The following is a 12,401-nucleotide window of genomic DNA, read 5'->3' as shown; positions in this document are numbered from 1 at the left end:
TTTCTCTCCAGTGCTCCCATTTACCAGGCAGGACGAGCTCAGCCCAAAACATGAGGTGTGGCAAGCAGAGCCTAATGGCAGACTTATTTATCATTTAATTAAAGGAGAAAGGATAGTTGGGATGATTCCTAACCTAAACTATACTAAACACCAAATTCATAATGAATTCTGGCAGTAGGCAGACTGCCAGTTTTCAGACACTTCTATTCTTAATTTTACCTGCAGGACCATCCCTGATGTTATTGCAATACTTGTTTCCCAAGCAATCCATGTTCCCACCATGGATACCTCTGTAGTTTTGAGTTTCACAAACCAGTCACAGGCGTTCCCAAGGGTCAGTTTCTGAAAAAAAAATTACTTGGATATTAAAAAAAAAAAAGGATTTCTGTTAGGGCCAATTCCCACACAATGTTTGTTTGTTCAGCACACAAAAGGAAACTGCACTTTGTTCTCCAAGAAAGCTGGTGGTGCTGCAGACATCGTTACACTGACTAAGAGTCCCAGTAGGGCAATTCAGATGGCTCACTGGATATTTTTCCCAACCAGAAAAATATCTGACCAGTCCACCCGTCCCAGAGAGCTTTGATGAGGTTTTTGAGGCCGAAATGAGACTGCTGTGCACACACTACATCTGGCACTTTAATGAGCAGTGGGTGGCAGGATGCTGGTTTAAGATTCAGTGTTGTTAAATAGCGTGTTAAAAACAAAAAGCAAAATGTTGTATACTTTGTACTGAACTGCATGAAATTGTTTGCCCCTGCCAGGTAGGATGGTCATGCTGCTGGAGCAAGCCCTTATTTTTGCTAGCCAGAAGTGCACTTCAGTGATAACCTGACCTGAGAACACTCCCCTCCACAAAAACAAAGACACTTCCTGCTCCTAAGTACTTTGCATTTATGCCAAAAGGCAACATGACTCACTCCCTTTACTTTTAAATAGTACTTTCCCTTCAAAATGGCTCTGGCTGACCTGGTTGGGATGGATCCCTCCTGCTACAACAGCCAGGCCCATGGTGGTGCCCAGGTCCACCTGCTGGAGCACCTGTAGATCTTAACTGTGCATAACATCGTGCTGCACTGGAGTTGTTTACCCTTGTTCTCATTTGTTTCATGAAGAAAAATCCACTGTTGTGTAGCTCAGGGGTTATTCCTGTAAAGCACTGGTGTTGCTTGTCTTACCCTGGTGAAGGCAGATGGCAGGAGGGCCTCGTGGTGCAAAGGTGGTTGGGCAAGCAGGGCTGAAAACCACACCGCAATTGAAAAGATACCCGGCTTGCTTGGTTACTTCTCTGTTCCCTTCCTCTCTGCTATATATAATGACATTTCTCAGAACACGTGTTCCCCAGTTACAACCTCTGCTGGCATTGCACCAGCCCTCGGTGAGGCTGTGCTGGCTGTGAAGTCATTTCCTGGACTGGCTGAGTTCAGGCTCTGTGGAGGTGCAGCAGCCACCCCATCTTCACCTGCCACTTCAGCACTGAGACGCTTTCACCTGAAGGAGGGAGAAAAAGATAAAATCCAGCCAGAATTGCCGAGCAGCTCCCGATGGCTGAAAAAGCCAGGGCTGCTTTTGCAGGCTGCAGCGGGCAAGGCTAAACAGAAATCAGGAGATCATCACTGCATCCTCAAGCCTTGCTTCAAAGCTAGGGTTTTACAGCATTTTCAAGTTTGAGGAGAGTTGTTTGGGGCTTTTTTCTGTGCATAAATCAGCATCACTTGGCTTGAAAATATGATTTTCAGAAACACCATAATATTCAGACCACTAAAGCCAGTTTGTAAACAGCTATTGATCCAGCATCTCTCGCAGTTCCCCCTTTCCCCTGCAGCCCTCGCTTCAAAAAGGTCTATTTCATAAATGCACAAAACCTGGGGAGGCTTCTCCTATTCCTTCAAAGGAAAACCTCAGGGAAAGGCCTTTCTGTATATCCTTTCTTTCCTACATATTTACATTTCAGTGAAGGAACTGTGCAGGTGTCTTGGCTTGCAATGCAGGATGTAACCAAAAGTATGTATTCTGTCACCATCTGTTAAACAAGGTGGGACAGTGATCTTTATATTTTCCACAACCCATTCATCCTCCAGGGCAATATCTTCTGTTAATGGGCTATTAAGTCCCACTGCATGACTGATAAAATTACATCATCCCATTGGGAGATGCTCCACCCTGGGGAAGGAGCCAAGCATTTCCTCCCTGGATATAATCTGAAATTCAGAACACTGCAGTCAGCCTTTTTGCACTGGATTCCAGAGGAACACCAGACCCTTCCACATCATCACTGGACCTTCAGAGGAAAACTGCACCCTTCTACAAAATCACTGCTACAACAGAACCACATCTGTCATCCAGGAGGATGCAGCCACCATTTAATGGGACTGCTACCAACACCCTGAATGACTGATGGGGTGTCAGGTTGTATTCTGACTCTGTCAGTGTTTTTTTGTACTACTATATTTTATTTTAATTTTCCTATTAAGTTGTAGTTTGTTTGTTTGTTTTATATTTACACATACTAATAAAGAACTGTTATTCCTATTCCCATATCTTTGCCTGAGAGCCCTTTAATTTCAAAATTATAATAATTCAAAAGGAAGTTTACATCTGCCATTTCAAGGGAAGCTCATGCCTTCCTTAGCAGACATCTGTCTTTCAAACCAAGACAGCAGGTCACCCAAACTGCAACCTTTGCCAGTGATGCTGCTGCTCTGCTATTCACTTGAAACTCAGTTTTGCTTTCAAGTTCAAAATGAAATGCTTTTCTCTTCCTGCACACAGCAGCCAAATGCTCCTTGAGCCTTCTGAGGCGCAGCACGTTTCCTTTGCTGGGAGAGGGGAATTTCCTCTTTTCAAAGCACCAAATCTCTCTCCACAACACAGTCTGTTCCTGTACACAGCCTCTCAGAAATATGAAAAAAATGTGAAATATGACTTGTTTGGCCGCTTTGTATTTATTCAATTGATTTGCTTGTTAATTGTACTTGTCTAAACTTTCCTTTCCCTGCAGGGGCGTGGATAAGGAGTTGAAATCATCACTTTTAAGACCAAAGGGAGCCCAGTTTCTGCTTTGTTTCCCTCCATGCTCCCCAGGTGTCCATAAGCACTAAAGATTTCCACCGACTTCCCTTTGCAAAATGACAGCCCTGCTAGTTTTTAGTGACTTATGCCTACTCATCCTCTTTCTTCTGCCTTATTTTTATTAGCATGGTAGAGTGCTTTGGCTTTGCCATAGCTTTTCATGTGGAGGCAAACAGACAAAGTGTCACAGCTCCCAAGAGGCCTGGGAGGAATGGAGTCATACACTGGAGAGAAGTTGTCTATAACTGAATAGTTAAAACAAATCAGAGCTTACAGGCTTGTAAGCATGCAAGAAACTGTTTATAAATACATAAGAAATCTGTAACTGCAAATTTATCTCATTATATAGGCTACGTATTGCAAATAATCCACAATATATTGCTGCCACAGAATTCTTAATATACAGTTATGCAGAATGACATGATTTATAATATAAAACCTCCATGTGTTATATATATATGTATGTGTGCAATATAAACGCTTTTTAAATTTTATAATACAAAATTGATATCGTAAAGACAGCTATGAGCCTTCTCTGAAATTTCTGAAAGGACTTTTTGCTTGAAATCTGCTCAACTCTCTTGAAATCTAGTTTATAGTTCAGCTCATTCAATGTGTAAGAAGTCTGCCTGTATGTTTTTCCAGAAGCCATGTGTTTGAGACTTACGGTTTTGTTTCTCAGACAGGAAAAGTATTGTATCCCTGGCATCCTGAGCAGCTGCTCCAGGGAGGGCAGTTCTGACATACAGTCTTCAGCCATGCTCCCTTCACAGCAATGTCTCCTAAGCTCCTGCAAATTACCCCGTTTGAGAGCATGGCATAGTGCAAATGTGAAACAAATCACGAAAAGAAAGGGGGTAAAAATAAGAAAGAAAATTAAGGAGAAAAGAAAAAATGAAGGGAGGGAGGAAGGAAGGATTCCAGGAAGGATTCCAGGAAAGAAAGAAAGAAGGAAAAGAAAGAAAGAGAGAAAGAAAGAAAGAGAGAAAGAAAGAGAGAGAGAAAGAAAGAAAGAAAGAAAGAAAGAAAGAAAGAAAGAAAGAAAGAAAGAAAGAAAGAAAGAAAGAAAGAAAGAAAGAAAGAAAGAAAGAAAGAAAGAAAGAAAGAAAGAAAGAAAGAAAGAAAGAAAGAAAGAAAGAAAGAAAGAAAGAAAGAAAAGCACTTCAATCTTTAATCTATTTGGCTTCTTTCATTACTTGTTTGCATATTTCTTCCCACCTGTCATTATCCCATTATAAAGCAGCCGAACTGGCTGAACATCTATGCTAGTGGCACAGGAGCAGAGCTGAGCTCTGATGTTGGATATGTGTAGCTTCATGTGAGGAGCAAAACAAACCCTCAGCCATTCCTGCTCCCTAAATTTCATGCTCAGGGTGTGAGTGCTGGGCTGCACAGCACAGCAGGGGCACAGAGAGGGAAGAAGCAGCACTGTGGCCTTCCCAGAGCAGCATTACTGCAGTGACACCACAACCATACAGACCAGTTTCCAACCTGAAGTATTGATTTGGGACCATCCCCAGGTTAAAGTTTTTTGTTGTTTGTTTTTTTGTTTTTTGTCTTTTTTTTTAATGCAAGCTGTTACCTCACAGTAGAAACAGTTTTTAGAGACTTTCTCAAAGAAACCACAGACACCAAGATCATGGTGAGCTGCTCTGGGCTTCACCTTGTGCTCTCAGAGAGTGGTTTTCTGCAGGACCATAGAGATGGGGGGAAAATTGGACAAGTAGAGTGGAGAAACTCTGTAATGAATTAGACATCTTTTGCACAAAACACAACTACTCTATTCATAGCTGTGGTACTCCTGCAGTCTAGTCTATGCAGTCTAATCTAGGCTGTATTTTCTCTCTGGTATACAGGATACAGAACAAAATTATTTTAAAATAGCAGGGGTAAAATGAACAAATTAACAGATCAATAGTATTGTGGTTTTAGTAATGAGAATAAGACCTCCACCTAAATTGGTGGAAGCTGGAGTACTATGCTGGTAAGAAACATGGGAGCTTTATTCATATCCAACAGGACATTGAGGCTGGGGCTCTCCCATGCCTCACTGGTATTACTATAGTTCCATGTTCCTTTGGAATGCATATTTCAGCTGCTGTAGTTCGTGTGTGATTGTCACTGAGCAGATTCCAACAGCCCCCTCACCTGTCTGCTTTATGTGCCTACACTGTGGGCCTGCCTTGGTGACTTGGTGACACTGGCTGCTGCAGGCTGGCAGCTTTAGGGATGTTTTAGGGATGTTTTAGAGATGAACAGCCCACACAATGCTCACAGCGTGGAAGGGAAAGGCACGCACAAGTTATCCTGGTTTCTTCCCTCTCCTTCACCCAAAGTTGCACCTCTCAGCTGTCCCCTGCAGCCAGCTCTTACTCTCCTGTGCTTTCTGAGGCCCCTTGGAAAAGCTTTCATGAAGAGAGAAGAGCAGCTCTTACACCACAATTTACTTGTCCTGATATCTGGGCAACCCCAGGAATTGTTTGGATCAAAAAAAAAAAAAAAAAAAAAGAGCTTTCATCACTAAAGCTTGCAGGGGATATTTATCACTGGATAAAACCACACAATTCAGTGACTGCAGAGCCAGATTTGAGTGACTTCATGACGGGATTTCTGAGCCTGCATCTACTGCCCTCTCAATATATGTATTTCTTTTATCTCTTCTTTGAGGAAGCCATCTGAAAGCCACCTCAAGTGCAACTTGAGGCAGACAGAGATAAACCTATTTTTCCATATTCTACCTGGAAAATAGGATTTATTTGTTGTGTACATCTAACCAGCTGATGATATAGCACTGGTATGAACTGAGAAATGTTGCCCTGTGCCGGTGCCATTAATATATTATGAAGTGAAGGATAGCTCTCAGTATAAAAATGGCCACACAGGTTGTTCTTTTCAAATGCCCACCTGGGGATCAGAGGTGTTCTCTGAGTGCTGTTGTGTCCAACACCAATACTCTGCAATAGCCCCCAGGTCTCACGAAGCAGCAGGTTGGCCAAGACTGTGCAAGTGAGTTCCCTTCATTCTTGGATTTACTGCCCTCATTAAAAATCCATCTGAATCAGCAGTTCACATGTGTGTGCACGAAGCCAGCCTGTAAAGATCAGTGCTGTGGGCAGGGTTTGCATCATTAGCAGCCCTCTCTGATGGAGGACCACACAGTACTCAGAGAGTTCAAGGTAAATTACACTTTTCTCAGCAAAGCCCACGTCCACAGCAACCTCACACACAGAACCAGAGAGGATAACGCTCCCAGAACACAAAAGAACATTTACCAGACCCCGCCTTGTTTCTGGCTTGACAGACTGCAATTAGACCAGGGGAAAGCCAAGCAATCAGTGCAGGCTTTGAGCTCTCACGCTAGGTGTGTGTTAAACACATCGCAATTATCTGCTAATTATCTGTGAGGAAAACTGCTGTAAGGCTCCAGCCCTGCCTTCTCCTGGGAAGGGGAGAAAGTACTTGCTAGACACAAGCTATCTCACGGGATTCAGCTTTTTTCCCTGTTTTCAGTGGAAGTGGAAGCCACTGCTTCGTAGAGGTAGGACTTTTAAAAAGGCTTGAGTCTCTTCATTTTCCTCAGACACTAGCAGATCACCAAGGGCTCATCGGCTGAGGATGGCAGCGCTTCCTAACAAAGTTTCACCTGGCTGCCACCAAGGCATGGCCCGGGGTACACTCCCTACAGTGGTCTCCTGATGCACCCCTGGGCTCAATTCCAAAGGCAGGAGACTGCGAAGGAATGTGTGTGTGTGTGTTTGTGTGTTTGGGAGCTTGTGCTGTTGTCCCCAGCACACAGCTGTGACCTTGTCCTGGCCTACTTTCAATGTTGTTCTTGGGCTTATGCCCCGCTTAGCCAAGTAAAACCGAGTCTGATTTATGAGGTGTTGGTCTTTAATATGCTGTGCAAAAAAAAAATATCAAGGCTAAGACATTTCTCATCCCTGCTCCTTCTTCCTTCACACCTTTTTTGTGGGAAATAACTTACAGTATAAAATCTTGCCCTGATGCTTCTTCCACGGTGTGTTCCTTCCCCACCTGTACTTGATGCTGCTTAGAGGCCTCCAAGAGGAAAGCCTGCATTTGCTGTGCCACAGCACTGGTGTGTTATTTACTATATTGTACTTCTGCAACATGGTTTTAATGACTTGAAATGCTGAAATATTTCTCTACCATTTTACAAGAGTAATTTTGGTCTGTGGTGATAAACGGCACCAGTTTTTATCTGTGATTTCAGCATTTTACATAGGCTGTAAAATGTTTTTTCATAGGCTAATGCACATGTGAAGATGCTGAGCAGCACAGAAAGGATTGGTCTTGTGCTTACTGGATCCACCCTCAGCTTCCACATAGCACCAAAAGCAGGGAAGGCTGCTTTGGCTGGCAAATTGGAGGAATTAACTGGGTACACTCTTTCGGTAGGAAACAGCATCCAGCTCAGAACAGCATGCTTTGAACAAGCAGATGAATTTTTATATGGAGAGAGTCCATGTAAACACCAGCCTCGAGGGAGCAGATCTCAGCAGAAGCTGCAGGTGCCATACAAATCAAAAGGTACGGCATAACCACAGCAGAACCTGCTCCTTTTGGAAACCCGGGAGACTCCAAGGGAATCAGTGAGCACGGTGCAAACCCCCCTGTCACCACCACTGTCCCCGCAGAACGATCCCGACACCGCTGTGACCTACATCGCTCTTCCCATGGCGTTCTGCAGGGTGAGCACGCAGGGAGAGCCCCGGCCTCTCGCAGCAGCCGCAGCCAACGCTGCATCCATCATTAGCGGGCCTGGCAGCCCACGGAGCACTAATTGCAGGCATTATGAAGCAGCGATGATGGGCTTAGAGGGCAGTGCCATAATCAAGGGGATGTATAGATAAGAACAATAATAGCGTAGGGGAACTCGGGGGAAGATAACAAGAGGGTTATTGAAATGTGCTTAGAGGAGCAGAAAGATCAATTCAGATAGGAGGGAATCAAACTGGCATGTCTTTTAATTCAAGTTCAACCTCAGCTATAATCTATACATTCAAGGCTAGCTCCAATTCAGGCTACCAGCAGACACATACACACCCCACTGCTTCACGTATGGAATTAAGCTAGACCACTTCGGACCTCAGCTGCACTAGAAATAGTTTTAAATGTAGGTTTATATAAAATTCTGAAAATATTAAGGAGTAACTTTTTCTCTAGAAGGTTTTTGTGTTGCTAGGCAGAAATGCAGGAATCATTCTGATTAAACCTTAGATTCAGAGGACAGAATGATTATTTAAATTTTTATTATTTAAATATATATTTTATAAGAGATTTTTAAAGTATTGACAGTGTTCAGAAAATTAAAGGTTTTAACATCCTGGAAGCTACACATGAAAAAGCAGTAATATCCCTTTAACATTACACCCGTGGCCTCATCAGCTGCACTTGGTAGCAACTTGTGCATATTTTGATTTTGGGGTGAGATGCAGCGTTTTATGCTAAGCCCCAAAGCCTGCCAGGTTTTATTGTATCCCATTTACAGTGGGATACTTCTAGACAAACATGCAGCAGAGCAGCATCAGTTCTAAAAGAACCTACCTTAGAAAAAAGGAACCAAGGCTAGTTCCTGTGATTTTCTGGGTGCACCTACACCTGTAGTATGGTCATTTACTGCTTGCTTTCCTCCTCTTTTCCAAAATAAACAGCACACACTTCACTGTCACGTATTTAAAATCCTGTAATTCCAACAACCAGGGCAGGACCTTCCCAGAAACAGGACCCAAAGCACAGCTAACCTGAGGTACTAGCACCTCCAGGATTCCCCATTCATTTCTCCCCCTGGGCTGCCAGGCTGTAGGAATTCAGAGCCTTTAAAGTGGTTATTTTTTTCTTCTGCCTTCACTCAGAATCAGGATTGAATACTCTAGAGATGGATTTCTTGTTTGGACTTGGTTGTTTATTAAATCTTATCTTTAGTACGGGGAGTTCTGCAGCATTTCTAGCTAACAAGCCAAAAGAGAGAAAATGGAGTTGAATCTAGCTAGTTACAAGGTCTTTTAAAGCCTAACTATCCAATTAATAGCTAACATCTGTATTATTTATGCTTCTGACCCAATAACCAAACACCTGTGACCCGCACTATGGTACTGACTATCAAATCCAAAAACTACTACCTGAAATCATGAAGAAATGAAAGACAATGCCCAAGAATCTCCATCTTGTACGATACCTGTTACTCTATTTTAAAACCCCAAATTCAAAACCCTTCACCATGTGAAATTACACACTTCTGTTCTGTCTACACACCAGTGATTCTAACTCTATCACTCAAATTTGGAAGCCTTCTCCAAGGCCTCAAGTCAAAAGCAGTGCTCTTCTGAGGCTCAGTGTCAGAAAACACTGAAAGTTTACAACTCCCAGGCCTCAGGGCTCCAACACTTCCCCAGCACTGGGATGAGCAAGGAGGGCTTTAGTGCTGAAAGCCGAGACGGAGCGGGGGCAGCTGCGGCTGAGGCTCAGGGAAAGCTCAGGCCGGGCTCGGCAGGAGGGGCCGGGCCCGAGGCGCGGCTCGGCCCCGCTGGGCAGGGAATGGGGAAACGCCGAGCGCTGCGGGCCCGGCCTCTGCCGCCGCCCTTCCAGCTCCATCCCGCCCCTGCTGGCCCCCAGGACGGGCTGGTGGCACCGGAGAGGTGTGGGGCAGGCGGCCGGGGGTTTGCTCGGGTTTTTTATTGTTGGGTTTTTTTTGTGCTGTGGCCGATGGCGGCGCCCGTCGCTGCGCCCCCGATGGTTTCCTGTGCGCTGCCGCAGCCCGCTGCTCTCGCTCTGCCGCCGGGGGCTTGCCAAACAAAAGGAAGTTTCAGTAATCTGTCGGGAATCAACCCCCCCAGATGGCACGGCAAGAGTTTTTAAAGAGGAATATGTTGGGTTATTTAGGTCAGCGTTAAGCTGCTTTACGCCTTTTGTTCTTCTGTTCCCGAGCAGATCCTGTTGCGGTGTTCCCAAAGTGTGATACACTGCACCAGAGCATCGGTCCTGTTGGGTTGTCTTCATGAAAACCTCAGGCAAAATTTGCTCTCTATTAAAATAGTCTGAGTTGTGCTGGGTTTCTGCTGTTGCAGTTCTGAACCATCACGCCGAAAACAATTTGGTTTGTGGTGCTTCATGAAGGTCCAGTACTTTGCTGTGTCGTTTGTCTCGTTTCCTGCTGAAGAGGGTAAGAAGTTACATGTACAAATGGCTCTTGAAACGCTGCAGAAAAAAGGTAAATTGTGTTGTTATAGTTATACTGTTATACTGCAGTACGGCAGTAAGCCCATCTAGCCAATGTAGTGTTTCACCCTTTAATTATACAACATTGGTAGGTATCTTCTATAGAGATCTGAAACACTGAACTCAAAGAGCATCTGTGCAGGTCTACTATGCCAAGTTAAAATTTTCCCAGGGGAAAAACATATATTTCAGATGATTACTTTTTTTCCCCCTTTTTTTGTAATTACTTATTTACTACTATAATCATTACTTATTATTTAAAATACATTTAATGCCATTTTAGATAAAACATGCAGCTTGAAACCAAACATATAATTTGGGTCTTCAAAGACAGCAGTACCAGACTGCTGCTTTGAACTATACAGTAAAATGAGCTACAAGGATTTTTAAGCTTCTATTACAATTGTTTCTCATTTACCAGTGATTTTGCATACAAAGAGGTGTGTTAACTGAACAGAATGCATCAAATGTATTTTTTTTACAGCACCTGGAGAACAGTGAGTTCCTTCAGCTTTAAAAGCAGAGGCTGTGTTCTTTCACACGACGTGTGAGATTCAGATGACTCCGTACCTTTTCTGGTGGGGTGCCTTGGGGGTGAATAAAGAAAGAGTTTTTCTTGTTTAGTTCAAACCACTGAATATTTGTCTCTGAAGTGACTTCTTTCAGCATTTAAATCAAGGTCTGTCCCTAGTGGTGAAGGACAATTCCCCAGATTTGCACAGTTTTTGTTGGGTTTTCAGAGCAATCCTAATTCGAGTGATTTGCATGACATCCGTTCTCTCTTCCGCACATCCGCGTCAGCGACTTTAGGTGACCTCAGGGAGGCTGCACACATCTGGATGAGTGCCAGGGAAACACTTACACAGCTGGAGACGTGCTCAGGACCCTTCAGTCCCTCCTCTTGCTTGCATTGCTCCAACAATGGAACATATTCCTTCCTTGGACAGTGTCCCAGCGAAGAACATTGAAATTAACCAGCCTGACTAGGGAAACACATCTGCCATTTTTCAGTTGTGACAAACATCAAAGAGGAGTGACTTCAGCTGGGCTGAGATGTTCTAGGACTGACATTGATTTAAGGAAAGCAAGTCCTCAAAGTAAGTAAGAATCAGTGGGTTCAGTCCATGATATTTAAAGCAAGGAATAGAATTCATAAAATGGATTGCAGGGAAATTCCAGCTGGAACAAATCCAGGCCTCATCTAACCTTCATCTCTAAACAAGGTCAGTTGTGAGGTCAGGCCTGCTCGCTCAGAGCTTTAAATGTCCTTGAGATGGCATTTTAAAGAGGTCAGTGGAACATTCCTTAGTGCCTGTACTGACACCCAGCAGTCCCACCCTGCGTCACATCACTGCAAACGCTGCAGTTGTTAACCTTGCCAGCAGATGCCACTGCAGGAAATTTGTTATAAAATACATAAAACAGTCGAGGTTAAGATTTTTTTGTTTCTTGGTACGTCATGCTACCTACCCAGCAGCTTTCCAGAATTGCTTAAATCAGAAGCTGGTGATTGGTAAAAAACACCCAAGTCCTGTATCACTGTCCCCCCTCTCAGGGGACTGAGTTCTCTTGGGTTTGGTGCAGAAACCACAGCATGGCAAAAAGTGAAGGTACAGCAGAAAGGCTGGACATGATGGATGCTGCATTTAAGCCTCTCTGGCAGATACCAGATGAGGGACATGACAGAAACCTCGAGAAACACTTGGAACATCCTGCCTCCAATTTGTGCTGCCCGAATCCTTGGAGACCTGCTGGTGCTTGGGCAGTCTGAAGTATCACAGAGCCATGGAGTAAACTGACTTGGAAGGTATCCATCAGGATCATTGAGTCCAGCTTCTGGTCCTGCACAGGACATCTCAAGAATCCCACCCTGTCTCATAGCTCCTTCCATAAGGGAGGGACTAGAAAAGGGCTTGGGGTTTTTGTTAGTTTCTTTTCGAAATTTCACTGTGAACTGTTGGTTCTTGATACAAGAAACCTGGCCAGGCACACACATGGAAATCCAGCAATCAGCAGGCACCAGCAGCCACTGGGGAAGATCAGGCTCCACCTCTGCTGCAGCCTTTTCCTGGTGAGGCTCTCAGTCTCTG

General features: G+C 44.1%; 1 protein-coding gene and 1 long non-coding RNA gene across 5 annotated transcripts; one reads left to right on the top strand and one right to left on the bottom strand.

The window, feature by feature from the left end:
- Positions 1-8,763: 8,763 nt before the first annotated feature.
- On the bottom strand, positions 8,764-11,241 carry LOC148224204 (uncharacterized). The gene is made up of 2 exons (XR_015802179.1): positions 10,799-11,241; positions 8,764-10,290 (listed from the first exon to the last, which is right to left on the bottom strand). It is a non-coding gene; the product is annotated as an uncharacterized LOC148224204 (long non-coding RNA).
- On the top strand, positions 9,496-10,949 carry LOC148224205 (uncharacterized). 4 transcript variants are annotated; one of them, XM_088161129.1, is made up of 3 exons: positions 9,496-9,731; positions 10,161-10,255; positions 10,796-10,949. In XM_088161129.1, the coding sequence occupies exons 1-3, from the start codon at positions 9,496-9,498 to the stop codon at positions 10,810-10,812; spliced, it is 348 nt and encodes a 115-aa protein (XP_088017255.1). In that variant the 3' UTR covers positions 10,813-10,949. The 4 variants fall into 4 exon arrangements, 1 of the variants encoding a protein (XP_088017255.1); XR_015802177.1 differs by having other exon boundaries at positions 9,598-9,731; positions 10,161-10,303; XR_015802176.1 differs by having other exon boundaries at positions 9,605-9,731; positions 10,024-10,303.
- Positions 11,242-12,401: the final 1,160 nt, after the last annotated feature.

Source organism: Sturnus vulgaris, chromosome 3 (assembly GCF_052056855.1).
Source record: "Sturnus vulgaris isolate bStuVul1 chromosome 3, bStuVul1.hap1, whole genome shotgun sequence".
NCBI classification, from domain to species: domain Eukaryota; kingdom Metazoa; phylum Chordata; class Aves; order Passeriformes; family Sturnidae; genus Sturnus; species Sturnus vulgaris.
Note: the sequence above shows the minus strand (reverse complement) of the source record. Positions and strands in the feature narration are given on the sequence as shown.

Coding starts and splice junctions, on each gene's coding strand:
- LOC148224205 (XM_088161129.1), top strand. CDS start 9,496: ATGAGCAAGGAGGGCTTTAGTGCTGAAAGCCGAGACGGAGCGGGGGCA. Junction 9,732..10,160: donor GGGCTGGTGGCACCGGAGAG/GTGTGGGGCAGG, acceptor CTGCTGTTGCAG/TTCTGAACCATCACGCCGAA.